This window comes from Rhinatrema bivittatum, chromosome 2 (assembly GCF_901001135.1).
Source record: "Rhinatrema bivittatum chromosome 2, aRhiBiv1.1, whole genome shotgun sequence".
NCBI lineage: Eukaryota > Metazoa > Chordata > Amphibia > Gymnophiona > Rhinatrematidae > Rhinatrema > Rhinatrema bivittatum.
The window spans coordinates 423,104,463-423,119,439 of record NC_042616.1 but is presented as its reverse complement, the minus strand read 5'-3'; the positions used below and the strand labels follow the sequence as shown (position 1 = coordinate 423,119,439).

The window sequence follows — 14,977 nt, the reverse complement described above, 5'->3', positions numbered from 1 at the left end:
AATAAATAAATAAATAAATTAATTAATTAAATGATGCCTTCGTATCGCTCCATGGTTAGACTGCACACCTCGAATAATGGAGAAATTACTTACCTGATAATTTCGTTTTCCTTAGTGTAGACAGATGGACTCAGGACCAATGGGAAAGCAAATGTTGCTTACCTGATATAACAGGTGTTCTCACAGGACAGCAGGATGTTAGTCCTCACAAATGGGTGACATCGAGGATGGAGCCCAACCACGGAAAACTTCTTCGTGTTGCATCCGTTGGTCTCAGACGGCTTCGACCCTTCTGCCTCACCTTTTTCTCTGCTCTCCCCGCTAGCCTTGGGAAGGTGGCTACCACTGCGTCTGCAAGCCACATTCTCCGGTGTCCCCGGAACAGCTATGGCAAAGTCTAACGCCATGTTTCTCCTAAGGGCCTCCTAGGGTGTGCATGCGCATGCCGCCCACATCTTTATCCACGTCATGGCGGGAACCTCGGGGGGGCGTCCCCCTCGAGTGACATCACTCCATCCGGGTACTTAGCCTACACTTGTTTGCTAGCTCATTGAGTTAGCAAGGATTGAACTCATCTGATCTAAGCTACTCTGCTGCTTCCGTGCTGCCACTGGAAGCTCTCTCTGCCCTTTGGGGTATTCTCTAACCTGGGTACCCACTCCTCGGGGGCCCTCTGCTTTCTTTCAGGTGCCTTACGGGGATCAGGTACTCACTCCACGAGGGCCTGCTCTCCCTGCCTCGGTGCCTGTAACCATCTACTTCTGCCTGGTGGAATAGTCAACCTTACAGCAAGATTCTAGTAAGTAATCTAATTCTCAGTCTGTCTCATCTACAGCTCTGCCGTGCTGGGAAACCTACACCTGGATCTCCCTATACCATCTTGGTGAGATGGGTTCCCTCTGCCAAGGGTCCCTGGACTGCTACTTCTGGATCACCTCACTACTGCCACCTCTGGTGGTATACATCAGCTGTACAATAAAAGACAAAACTCTGTGTGTCCTCTGAGTCTAGCCCAGTACTGTGGCTCCCCATGGGGCTCCTCCCCGTGGGCGTGGTCATCTGCCACAGTACCCACGAATCCACCCGAACACCTCAAAACCATAACACTTCCTGTGGATGGGTCTGTTGATTCTCATTGTGGGGTGCGGCTGGGGCCTGGACCTGAGCCGGCTCCCCTCTTCTTGTGTTTGTTCCGAAAGGACTGACCACTGCCTGCGGGGCGAGGTGCTTGGTATGGATTCTTGTACTGTCTGAAGCTCTGTGATCCTCTGCCCTTGAATGTTCGGGGAGAGGGGCGAGGGCTTCTTTTGTTCTTGTCCTCCCATAGCTGAGGTACTGGGGATTCGCCACATTTGTCAGCTAACTTCTCCAGTTCGCTTCCGAACAGGAAGGCTCCTTTAAAGGGCATTCTCGTGAGTTTAGTCTTGGAGGTCGCAACGGCTGACCAGCTTCAGAGCCAGAGTTGTCTTCTGGCTGCCACAATGGATGAGATGCCCCTGGCTGAGGTGCGCACCAGGTCGGACGTTGCATCCGTGAGGAAGGATATCACTGGTTCTAATGTTTCGACAGTCATGGTAGCGTTCCTGGCAAGTGATAAGCAGGCACGTGTCACCACGGCACAGCAGTCAGCGATCTGTAGTGACATAGCTGCTGCATCAAATGACTGTTTAAGGATGGATTCCTCACTCTGTCCTGTGCATCCTTGAGTGCTGCTCCTCCTTCGACTGGAATGGTAGTGCTCTTCGTGACAGCGCGGATCATGGTGTCCACTTAGGGGAACACCAGGAGTTCTTTGGCTGAGGGTTCCAGTGGATATAGGGCATCTAGGGCCCATCCTCCTTTGAAACTGGTCTCTGGAACATTCCATTCCAAGTCTATCAGTTGTTGTACAGTATGCAGCAATGGGAAATGGCATGAAGCCTGACGGAACCCGACCTGTAGAGGGTTAGTCTTTGGCTCCGCTGTGGCGCTTGTGTCTGGGATGGCCAGCTCCTTCAAGCTCAGAGACACGAGGTCTGGTAACTCGTCTCTGGAGAACACATCATGGATCGGAATGGTTCCGTTCCTGGAGGGATTTCTCCTTCCTCCAGGGAGTCTGGTTCCCCTAAGAGGAGGCTTTTGTCTGGAGGGGGCACATCTCGGGGAGGCAGAGAGGGGCCTGGAAGGTTTTGGTCTTCTGGTGGAGGCTGTGGCTGTGTCGCCCGGTGGCACCGATTGTGCCTGGCAAAGGTTTGCAACCCTTTGAAGAATTCTATCCAGGAAAAGGTTCCTGGGTCGATATTGAAGCCAGCGGCATTCCCCGAGCTGCCCAATTGAGTAGGGACCGAGCCGGGGATAGAGAAGTCCGGGGTACTGTCGTTGGTGGAGCCAGATTCCTCTACTGGCCGGGGGCGAGGGGGGGCCTTGACCTGGTTCCCCCAGGGCCTCTCCGCACTGCAGGAACAGGGCCGAAGCCACTTCGTGTTGTGCCGCTCTCAGGTGGCAGGCTGGGCAGTGAGCTTGTCCCTTGGCTTTCTTGACCAGTGGTGCCATGATTTGAGCATGTGGGTCATTCAAAACTCATCTGAGCGCCTATGTGCGCGCACCGGGAGGATTAGATATGCGCTCCGGGTGTGAAGATGTGCGTGTAAGCTACGGAAAATGTGCGTGCAGGCCGCTATGTGCACTTAGTGAGAGATGCACGCTCCGCTATGCGCGTGCCGCTGTGCGCACCGGCTTGATTTGTGCGCCCGGCGCCGTTGAGCGTACCACTGTGCGCCCGGCACCTTTGTGCGCATCGCTGTGCGCACAGCACAGGTGCGCGTGCCGCTATGCGCACAAGTAGTTTATGCGCCTGGCTCACCACTGTGCGTACGGCTTAATTGTGCAGACAATATGGCGATCAAGGGGGGGGGGGTAGATGGCGCCGGCGACCACGTGGGCAAGATGGCAAACCCCCCCTCGGAGGGTCTCCACAAGGGAGGACCCTTGTACCAAATTGGGGTCTAGCCTGGACGGGGCTGCTCAACCCGACGGGAAAGACGCCAGCAGGCGATCTGTGCAGCTATCAGTGTCTCAGGGACCAGACACTTTAAGAAAGTTTTCTACCTTACCTTGTCTCGCCACTTCCCGGTCTAGTGCCAGGCAGTCTCTGGCTGAGAGGGGAAAGGGAAATACCTTCACCATTGCGCTCGGTATTGCACCCGCTCCCTCCTGGGGGCTAAGTCCACGCCGGGAACCGGCTACCGGACAGAGGCTTACCTCTGAGGGATCTCGGAAATCACCTCAGGAATTCTCGACTGGGGGAGGGACCCTTAGGTATCACCGCAGGAGAACGGGGTTCGTCTTGTAGAGGTAAGATTTTGGAATTTTCTTTCTTTGGTTTTGATTTAGTAATGCTGTGCAAGCGTATGTAGAGTCCCAAACTGCTAAGGAGACTGAGAAATACTGAAGAGTAGAGCTTCCCGGACGGATATATGTAGTGCTGACGTCAGATTGAAATCTAACTCCATCTCCAACTGCTATCAGGAGCACACTATACCCATTGGTCCTGAGTCCATCTGCTACACGCTAGGAAATATGTGCAATTCTGGTCACCACATCTCAAAAAAGATATAGTTGCACTACTAGAGAAAGTACAGAGAAGGGCAACCAAAATGATAAAGGGCATGAACGGCATATCTCTATGAGGAAAGGCTAAAGAGGTTAGGGCTGTTCAGTTCGGAGAAGAGACGGCTGAGGAGGGGATATTTTAAAGGACTACAAAATCATGAAAGGACTTGAATGGGTAAATGTGAAACTTATTTACTCTTTTCCATAATACAAGGACTAGGGGGTGCTCCATAGTGTTAGCAAGTAACACATTTAAAACTAACTGGAGAAAATGCTTTGTCACTCAATGCACAATTAAGCTTTGGAATTTGTTGCCAGAGGATGTGGTTAAGGCTGTTAGTGTAGCCGGATTTAAAAAAGGTTTGGATAAGTTTCTGGAGAAGTCCATAAACTGCTATTAATCAACAGGGAAAAACCACTGCTTGTTGCCAGCATTAGTAAAATGGGATCTATTTAATGTTTGGGTACTTGTCAGATACTTGTGACTTGGATTAGCCATTGTTGGAAACAGGATACTGGGCTTGATGGACCCTTGGCCTGACCCACTATGGCATATCTTATGTTAATGGAGAAATTACTTACCTGATAATTTTGTTTTCCTTAGTGTAGACAGATGGACTCAGGACCAATGGGTATAGTGTACTCCTGATAGCAGTTGGAGACGGATCAGATTTCAATCTGACGTCAGTCCTTATTTCATTTTTTTATTTAAAAAGCTTTTCTATACCGTCATTAAGTTAAATCACAATCACAATGGTTTACAAAAAGGAACAAAAGGCTATTCAAGGTTAATTGGTATAGATTACAGGTTATACATGTGACAACATGGAACAGTAACAATCACTATGAGATAAATAAAGTTTAAATGTTGGTTGAAAAACTGCTAAAACGGTTCAGGTTTAGTGTTAATATGTATTTTGGGATGTTTGAAGAAGAAACTGATTACTTGGTACTTACTTAGCTTTTACTTGTTTTCCTCTTCCTCTTTGTCAAAAGCTTGTTTGAAAAGCCAGGTTTTTAGATTAGTTTTAAATAGCTTCAGGTTACTTTGCAATCTAAGTTCGGGTGGCATGGAGTTCCATAGAACAGGTCCAGTCAGCGACAGGGCTCTCTCCCTTACTTGAGTAAGGCGCACTGATTTAACAGAGGGGACAGTTAGTAGTGCTTTATTAGTTGATCTTAGGTTTCTGTGGAGTACATGTACTCGAAGTGCTGTGTTAAGCCGGTCTGCCTTTTCATCGTGGATTAGTTTATGAATTATACACAGTGCTTTGTATTGTATTCTTTGTTCAATAGGTAGCCAGTCCTAGTACATATACCCCAGCAGGAAGTGCTGCTCTTCAGTATTCTCCTCGAAAAGCAATTGTGGATATGATGTGTTTAAAATCATGAGAGGTCTAGAACGGGTAGATGTGAATCGTTTTTTTACTCTTTCGGATAATAGAAAGACTAGGGGGCACTCCATGAAGTTAGCATGTGGCACATTTAAAACTAATCGGAGAAAGTTCTTTTTCACTCAATGCACAATTAAACTCTGGAATTTGTTGCCAGAGGATGTGGTTAGTGCAGTTAGTATAGCTGTGTTTAAAAAAGCACTGGATAAGTTCTTGGACGAGAAGTCCATTACCTGCTATTAATTAAGTTGACTTAGATAATAACCACTGCTATTTCTAGCAACAGTAACATGGAATAGACTTAGTTTTTGGGTACTTGCCAGGTTCTTATGGCCTGGATTGGCCACTGTTGGAAACAGGATGCTGGGCTTGATGGGTGTCCTAATTGGAGGGAAAGCTTGGCTTACCCGGGAATAACTCGCTCTAGGGGATGTCGCCCGCGAATTCCATGAATGACGGCACCTGTGGGTGGGATGCTGAGTCCATCTGTCTACACTATGACTGTGCTTTTCTCGATTCTCAGTCCAGTCCTTCTCTGGCACAGAGGACGAGGATGTCAATGCCTTTGAGCACGAAGATGCCGGTGACGGCCGGTCACCGGTGTTGAGACGGTGTTGAGACGTCGATGGTGACGGAGTTGAGGAAGAAGACTGCTTTCGACTAGGTGCACTCTTGGCCAGAGTAGATGGAGACGAGCACTTAGATTTGAACAGGTGTTCCATCTTTTCTAAGCGGGCCCGGCAGCCTTTTGGAGTCATTTGGGCACAACTGGTGCACCGTTGGACGTCGTGGCAAGGCCCCAAGCATAAGACGCAGACGTCATGAGGGTCCATAATTGACATAATCCTCAGATGCTCAGGGCACTTCCGAAAACCGGTCGCCATTTCGACAAAAAGGGTGGTCCATGGTCATTGGGCACCGATGGAAGCACAGCCGGGAACCAACCACAAGAACGTGGTAAAAACTTACTGGCATTACTGGAGGATGGCGGTCGATGGGGGAACCCGGGATAGGTAAAATTTTTCGAAAAATGTAATGAAAAGGTTTAATGAGGAAAAAGTTATGAGAAATTCTCTCAGGGCTCCTAAGAACCACAAGGCAACTGCTGCGCAGAAAAACCCCTGCTGGATGCAGGGTTAGTGGCATGCTGGGCATGCTCAGTGTGCCAGTCAAAATTCTAGAAACTTTGACAAAAGTGTTCCGTGATAGGGCTCCATCGATGTCACCCATATGTGAGGACTACCATCTTGCTTGTCCTGGGAGAATAATCTCTATGGCTTTGAACTATGGTCTACAATGATAATTTAATAGAATATGTTACCTTTATACTCTAAGGTCGATCCTTAAAAAAAATAGTCAAAACTTGCTCTGAGTCAAGGACTCACAATCACCATTTACACTGTGCCAGCAAGTTTTCAACTATTATTCAACATACAATTAACTATCTTAAGGCTATAGGATTAGAGAATCTTTATAATGTACTTTGTAAGGTCCATGATCAGCTAATTAGCCTACAATGTTTTTGACAGAAAACCATTTTATATTTACCTTTAACTAGTTGCCACCTTCCAATGTACAATCAGTTTTCATGTTAGATTTTTAAAAAAGCTAACCCCCCCCCCCCCTCCCCCACACACACTCAATATAGCATGGTCTCCAACTTAGTCTTTACCTGGTGCAGTATCACTGTCACCCTGCTGTAGTGCTCCTGCCGCTGGTTGTGCGTTGTTTGGATTTGCTCCAGGTGCTGTGGAGGGAGAAGGCCCTGCCCCACCGCCCAGGAGCATGCAGGATGGCGGAGGGGGCTGCCCGCGTTTCAGTAATACTTTGTGGTCCTGCTGGCAACGAAATCGCGGCGGCACCTCCCGAGGCATGTAGCGGGCGGCGCTTGGCGGTTGTCCGTTCGGCACTGCCACCCTTTTGGCATTGCTGCCACCATTGACTGGCGGCAATGGAGAGCTGCCAATCGGGCTGGCGGCCGTTGGGTGGCTTAAACTTGGTTTCGTCACTTCGGGCACTAGGAAGCAAAGCAAACAGGAAGAAATAAGATTGTATACACATTTGCATTGCTCTATTTCCCATATGATCTGTAGAATACAATATTATATAACCATTATTGGTCAGCAAGAATAGCATCATTCTCCCCATTTAACATCACACCTAAAACTAATTGCTCTCAATATATGTACATATTTGTTAAACTTCAGTTTTTGCAAAATACAGCCTCCGGATTTATATCTGGTCTCTGGTCGCAGTATAAGGACCATATTTCTCCTGTGCTATACAAACTCCACTGGTTGCCTATTCAATGGCATCTAACTTTACCCACGATCCTCTCAGCATGAACTGTTGGACATTCCTCCATGCACCAGGCCTGCATTGCCAAAACCAGGGAGTGTACATTCTCAGTGGTGGCACCATTAATATAGAACTCTCTTTCCCAGGAATTTTGCCTAACACCATACCATGTACAAAAACCTTTATGCCTCTGTTGAAAAAATGTATGTAGACAAGCGTTTTTGTAACTGCCTACTACTACTAATTTTTACTGAATGTTTCATTTGTTTTGTTTTTGTCTTTTACTGGTATTTGTCTTTATTTATTTTTTTTTTATGTATGTCTGTTTGTTGCGTAGGGCTTTGGCAAATTACAAATAACCTACCACAACAAACCAATCTTCTAGGCGAGGTACCACCTCATGCTCAAATATTAATAAATAACTAGGAACCTTCATTTTCAGTTATTTTATTTTGACTGGGATTTTCAATGTTATAAAAAGAGTCAGTAGAAAAATCAGTACAAAAAAAGTTTACACTTATTTTGTTTTAATATTGAAATTCCCAGGCAAAATAAAATAAAAACTGAAAATGAAGGTCCCTATAAATAACATACAATCAACACAATTGGCATAAAATATACATAGGCTGTCAATGCATGTGCTGTCTATCTGCCAGCAATCTGCCCTCCAACCCAGCCTCCAAGCAGAATGAACTAATTCCATAAACAGATTCCTGAAAAGGATTTATCTACCATTTTCATATAGCCATATGTGCCTGAAAGAGTAATTTGTTCCACAGACACACCACTACATATAAAAGACTTTTACCTAGTAATAACCCATCTTAAGATCTTTACAGAAAGGTTCCTAAAGCCTGTGATTCTACAATGATTTAATACACCAACTGGATGATACCAATGCAGCCAATCCCCCAAATACCTATAACAGTTATTCTCCAAGGGCAGTAGGATGTCATTCCTCACATATGGGTGACATCGTCCAATGGAGCCTGGCATGGAAAACTTCTCTCAGTTTCTAGAACTTTGACTGAGCCTCACTGAGCATGCATACCATGGGTCCACAAGAGATCCCTTCAGTCTGATAATATAGCTAAAAAATGAAGTACAGACTCAACTTCACAGGGAGGCAGGCGGAAATTGTGAGGACTGAGATCCTGCTGTCTTTCAAGAACACCTATTACAGGTAAGCAACTCTGCTTTCTCCAAGCACAAGTAGGATGGCAGTCTTCACACACATAAGTGAGCCCTAGCTACAGACAGCCCCAACAAAAAAAGGGGAACCAAAGCAGCACCAGCAGGTACAAACTATTTTTTTGTGTATACCTAAAGGAAAGAGCAGCATGAAACAAAAACAGGCCCTAGGTGGGAACAGAGTTGGGTTCTAAACCTCAAACAAGTTCCGGAGGACAGACTGTCACATTGGCCATCCCTGTCCATACAATAGTGTGATGTGAACCAATGGCGAGAACTTCACATTTCAGCCTTGCACATCACATCCACAGAGACTGAGCACAAGCAAGCCACCAACATTGCCATGGCCGGAACAGAGTGAGCCTCGACATGGCCCACCAGAGTCAAGCCCACCTAGGCATAAACAGAAGGAGATGCAATTTGCTTGCCAACTGGAGCGCATCTGTTTGGCAATGGCAATCCCCAGCTAATTATGATCAAAAGAAACAAAAAGCTGAGTGGACTTTCTATGGGATTCTGTCAACTCCAGATAGAAAGCTAAGGCTCTCTTGAAGTTCAAACTGTGCAGGGCTTGTTCAGCTTTGTGAGCACATGACCTGGGGAAAAATGTTGAAAGGACAATTGACTGGTTAAGAAACCACCATACGCTGGAACTTAGGGTGAGTATGCAAGACCATCCTATCATGAACATTTTTGTGTAAGGTGGATAATTTACTAAGGCCTGAATGCTACCCGCTGAAGTCACCATCACCAAAAATATGACCTTCCAGGTCAGGTACTTCAGGTCACAGGAGTGCAGCAGCTCAAAGGGAGCTTTAATCAGCTGGGACAAAACCAAGTTGATATCACATGGCATAGCAGGACGACTGATGGGAGGCGTCAAATGAAGCAGATGCCGCACAAAATGTACAACTAAAGGCTTTACTTCTACATGGTGATGGAATGTCCCAGAGTTGGTCATATGGCCAGCTTCAGAGAGATGTAAAAGGTAGTCAAGCAGTTTCAGTGTGGAACAGCAGAAAGGATCTAGGCCTTGTGCTCACATCACACAGCAAACATCCTCTACTTCAGCCCACAGGACTTCCTAGTAAATAGCTTTCTGGAACAAAGAGGACGAGAGACATCCTCAGAAAGGTCAAATGATTGCAGGATTAACCTCTCAACATGCAAGCAGATAGGGAGAGGGACCAGAGGATGGCACAACCTGCCAGTCTGAGTAATGAGATCTGGGGAAGTGCTCAGTCTGATCAGTTCCTGAAGACATATCCCACAAGAATGGAAACCAAACCTGTCTCAGTCAATGGGGGGTTATGAGGATCATGGCTCCCCTGTCCTCCTTGAGCCTCAAAGATTTCACTACCAGTGGAACTGGAGGATACATGTACAAAAAACCCTGCCCCAAATGAAGGGCAAAAGGTATCAGAGGCTAGATTGCTGTATGCCCTGTGTGTGGAACAGAGGACCATCTCACGATGTCCGCCAACACATTCTCCATGCCAGCCAGATAAGTGGCCCAGAGCACCATCCCTCGAGAGATAGCCCAAGACCACAGCTGCACTATGAGTCTGCATCTCTCTGCTTGTTGATGTAATGCATCACTACTTTACTGTCTGCCCGGTCAAGGACAACTTTGTTGGATAGCAGATCTGAAAGCCCATAAAGCATACCTAATTGCCCGGAGCTCCAGGAAGCTAATCTGAAAATAACGTTCCCAGGTGGACCAATAGCCCTGAGTGCAGAGCCCCCCAACCCAGGTAGAATGCATCTATGGTTAGACAATTTGAATCTGTAGAATATGGAAGAGAACACCTTGAACCAGACTGGAATTGTCCTGCCATCAGGAAAGAGTCCCACAGTGGCAGAATGATGTGGATGCAGTCCCAGATATCCTAGGTGGCTTGAAGCCACTGCGGCCTCAAGGTCTACTGGGCTCTTCTTTTGAAGAGACATGCCATGGGAGTAACATGCACCATTGAGGCCATGTAGTCCAATAGCCTCAACATGAGCCAAACTGATGTCTATTGACTCTTGTCTTTTCTGCTATGGCTATCGGGGTGGAGGCCCATTGCTGCAGGAGGAAGGCTCATCTGAGTTGTGTCTAGCAGAGCTCCTATAAAATCCAGTTGAAGGGACAAGCAGAGATGAGACTTGGTAGTTGATGACAAATCCTAGTTAACTCCAACACCCGTATGGTCATGTGCATGGACTCCTTGGCTCCTGGCCAAACTGTCCATGTAGGGAAATGAGCACTCCCAGCATGTGCAGGTGCACCGCCAAAACAGCCAGACATTTCGTGAATACACACGGGGCAAACACAAGCCCAAAAAGAACAAGATACTGGAGGTGCTAATTTCTCATTACGAACCTGAGATATTTCCCTATGACTGGGGTATATCTCGATGTGAGCATAGATGTTCTTGAGATTAAGAAGGAATAGCCAGGGGGGCACTGTCGGCAGCCGATGCAAGCGGACGCGTAGCAGTTGGGCTCCGGACTCCCCGATCCCTATAATCCACTACATCGCAACTCTAACCTTGCAAATATTACTATTTCAATCTCAAGACGAAAAGACTCGATTCTACTGATTACAACATGACTTCGAAGCGGAAAACCACGGATTTAAAACAATTCTCCTACGGCAGTGGTTCTCAACCCTGTCCTGGGGACCCCCCCAGCCAGTCGGGTTTTCAGGATATCCACAATGAATATGCATGAGAGAAAATTTGCATGTTATGGAGGCAGTGTATGCAAATTTTCTCTCATGCATATTCATTGTGGATATCCTAAAAACCCGACTGGCTGGGGGGGTCCCCAGGACAGGGTTGAGAACCACTGTCCTACGGTAAAGCTCCGCCAGAGACAGGGCAAGATGGCGGCGAAATCTTAAGCTCCGACGTGGAGGAAGCCACGATGACAGAAGCATTGCCAGAGTCCGTGGATGCCTCCAATAACCAGATAATCGTGTCTCTGCTCACCAGAGAAGAAGCCCGGCAATGATTTATAGAACTAAGGGCAGACTTAAAACAGCACAGTACGGAGATTATGGCGATGATGGCTGATCTTAAGGAGGACCTCGCAGCGATCAGTACTAGGGTGGATGAAAGTGAAGTCCGAATAGATAGCCATGGGGACGCGCTTAACGCATTGAACGCTCGGCAAGAAACTTATTCCTCTGAAATTCAAGCCCTACAGTCCAAAGTGGAGGATCTTGAAAATAGGACTAGAAGAAATAACCTCCGCATAAGAGGGGTCCCTGAAACGCCTGAATTCAGGGAGGTAGCTGAGGTTGCTACCCAGATCTGCACCTATTTGCTAACACTGAGCACCGATCGAGCATCTGAGCCGGCTCTCACCACCCCGGAGGTCAGTTTCGAGAGGGCGCACCGAGCCATTGGCCCAAGGTGGGATCAAAGACTGTATGATATCGTGCTGTGCTTTACAAGCTTCCCTCTCAAGGAACGCATATACTCCATAGCCCGACGGATGACAGATCACCTGGCGAAATCACAAGCTGGCTATCTTCCAAGATATTTCCTCGGTCACCCTCAAGAAGAGGTTTGAACTTAAGGCAGTGACTGCGACATTGCGAGAGAAGGACATTAAATATAAATGGACCTAACCATTTGGCCTCACCTTTCAAGTACAAGGAGCAACACATCGGGTTACTAATCTGGAGGAGGCTGCCGAGGCCTTCACCAAAGCGCGCCTCCCGGTCTCCTTTCAGCACACCAAAATGGCGCCGGCCACGCAGCCACTCTATGCTGCATCCCGATGGCAGAGAGCGGGAAAGGGAGGCAAGAGACTTCGGAGGCAACCTGAAAATCGCCACTCACCAACACCAGACCAGGGGTGAGGAGCAGACTAAAAAAGACTTTCCATTTTTTATTTCTTCTTCTCAGACTTCAGATGACGTCATGCAATTATCCGGTAGTGGGTGGGGAGAGGGAGGGGATGGGATTTAAGATGTTTGGCAGCCAAACATTTGACTCAGTTTGTTAAACAACTTTATTATAGCCAAGAATTGCGATATTGTACCTGGTTGTTGTTCATGTATTACCCTGTTTTGGGGATTTGCCAATAAAAAATGATTATATACAAAAAAAAAAAAAAAAAGAAGGAATAGCCAGTCTCCTTTCTGCAGAAAGGGGATGACTGTGCCCAGGGAAACCATGTTGAACATCTCTTTTAGATAAATTTGTTCAAGGCCCTGAGGTCTAGGATGAGATAGTTTTATGATTTCTCTGGGATCAGGAAGTATTTGGAGCAAAATGCCCACCCTCTTTTTCCTGTGTAAAAAGGCTTGTCCACTCTGGCCGTTAAGAGGAAGGAGAGCTCCATGAACAGTATTCCTGATTTGCTGGTCAACCCCAAGACAGGTCTTGAGGGCGATTTGGTGGGACACCCAACAGGTTAAAAATTTGCACCTCTCCGGACAATGCCTGGGGCACACGGCTGAGGTTACACTTGGCCACTAATCTGCATAGAATTGTAGCTTGCCCCCACCTGGCAGGTCCTGCAGCACAAATACTGGAATCTTGGATATACTTCCTGCAGTCCAGTCAAAACCCCGTCCCAGGTCTTGGCTGGTATGCCATCTAGGAATTAGGCACCCTCTGCTGCTGGGGATGGCTACAAGGACCCAACTGAAAACAGGACTGAGGGAGCAGAGGATAGTGCATCCTTGGAAGGAATAGGTACCTTCTATGCCCAACCTTCCAACCTTGGATACCTCTTGGAAGCAGAGAGTGGGTCAGAAGCAGATGTGGAGAGCTGCTAGCACATCGATCAGGGATTTGTACCACACAGTGTTCTTAACTCAATCTCCGAAGAGATTCTCTCCAGTACACAGCACATCAGCAAACCTGTCCTGAACCTCTTCTGGAGATCAGAGGCATGCAACCAGGCGAGTCTACATGTCCCTCCCCAATGGCAGAGACTCTCTATGCCGCTTCAAAAGCACTGTAGGATGAACAGACCCATGTTTTCCACACTCCAGACCCTAAGCAACCAGTGACTGGAGGGTGTCCTGCTGTTTCTGAGGAAGCTGCTCGGCCTCCTCCTGTACCTGTTTAAGAATGTCCCAAGTGTATTGGCCCATGAACAGCTGGAAAACTGCTATGTGGTTAGTGAGCATGGCACCCTGAAAGGCCTTCCTCCCAAGATTATCCATGGCTCAAGGATCCCTCCCCAGGAGCACAGAGGAGTAGGTCCTAGAGCACTTGTCCTTCTTAAAAGCAGAGTCAACCATCACAAGCTGGTGTGGTAGCTGTTGCTTGTCAAATCCAGAGCCTGCTGAATGCGATAAAACGCATAGTTTATGGGAGTCACTGAGAGGAGGTACTCACGCATCCTCAACAGTACCTCAGATGATTTCGTGCATTGGGACAGCCACGATCTCCTTAGGAAGCTCCATATACTGGAAAATACCTAGCATTTTGTGCCTGTATTCCTCCTCTGTCTATTATGTAAAGGGGATGGCTTTCGCCATCAACTGCACAAAACCTGCGAATAAGATCTTCAAGCAGGGACTTCCTTTTGTCTGGCAGAGGCAAGAGAGGCCCACCGATGAGCCATCCTCTGAACCACTGTCTGAACCTCTGCACTCCCAGAAGTAAGAGGATTCCAACCCACTATGGCTTGCAAGGGAGGAACCTCTGGGCACTCTGTACCTGGCGAGCAGGTCAGTGACCAGTGTAGCTGGCTGTTGGGCTTGAGGATCCCTGTCCCCCCAGGGGGCTTCCTCTCCCGAGGATCCAGGGATAACCAATGGCTTGGCTGCTAATTCAGAAACCCCTCCAGGTCTCAGAGTCTGTGTAGGTATAGCACCGACAAGCATCTGCAACAAGCCAAGCAGCAGCTTGAGAAACTGTGGTGCCTCCTTATCAAAGTTCTGCAGCACCCATTCCATGGCCTGCTGAATACGTCTCTCCAACTCCTCCTCAAAGATTCCTGACACCAATATAGACTGGGAGGCAGGAGGAATGACCACTTCCTCTTTGGAACTGAGAGGAGGATCAATTATGGCCAACAAGTGGAGATTGACAAGTCAAGCTTGAGGGATTCTTTGAGAATGAGCTCTCCTCACCACATGGCTGCTTCAGAGGGTTCTCAGCAGCCAGCAGACCATCCCCCCATGCACAGAAATGAAAAGATGCCAATGCTTCTTCAGCTTTCTTCAATGATGGACATGGATTATCCTCAATGTAGAGATGGAACCCAAAGCCGCCTTTAACCAGGAGGAGCTTGGGGGTGGCCTGTTTCTGGATTCCCTGCTAGCCATGGCCGCCAAAGGAGCAGATGAGCCACCACCTTCAATGCTAACAACTCTGTGCAACTTCATGGTCCATCAATGCTGTTACCTCTAACTCCAAGCAAGACTGGCATTCTTTTGAGGTCATTTCTATGCATCTATGACAACCGCAGACATCAGGCGATGCTCCCAAGCAGAGGACACCTCTATCACGAGGATCCATGATATACATAGTCTTCTTGCATTGAGGGAA

At 47.6% G+C, this 14,977-nt stretch overlaps 1 protein-coding gene across 1 annotated transcript in view; it reads right to left on the bottom strand.

Annotated features, from left to right (window-relative positions):
- TNRC6B (trinucleotide repeat containing adaptor 6B) overlaps positions 1 to 14,977 on the bottom strand; it is an 877,462-nt gene that overhangs the window by 530,961 nt on the left and 331,524 nt on the right. Inside the window, exon 7 of the mRNA XM_029590231.1 lies at positions 6,658 to 7,002. Within this exon, the coding sequence (XP_029446091.1) occupies positions 6,658 to 7,002 (345 nt within the window). The remainder of the gene's footprint in view (positions 1 to 6,657; positions 7,003 to 14,977) is intronic.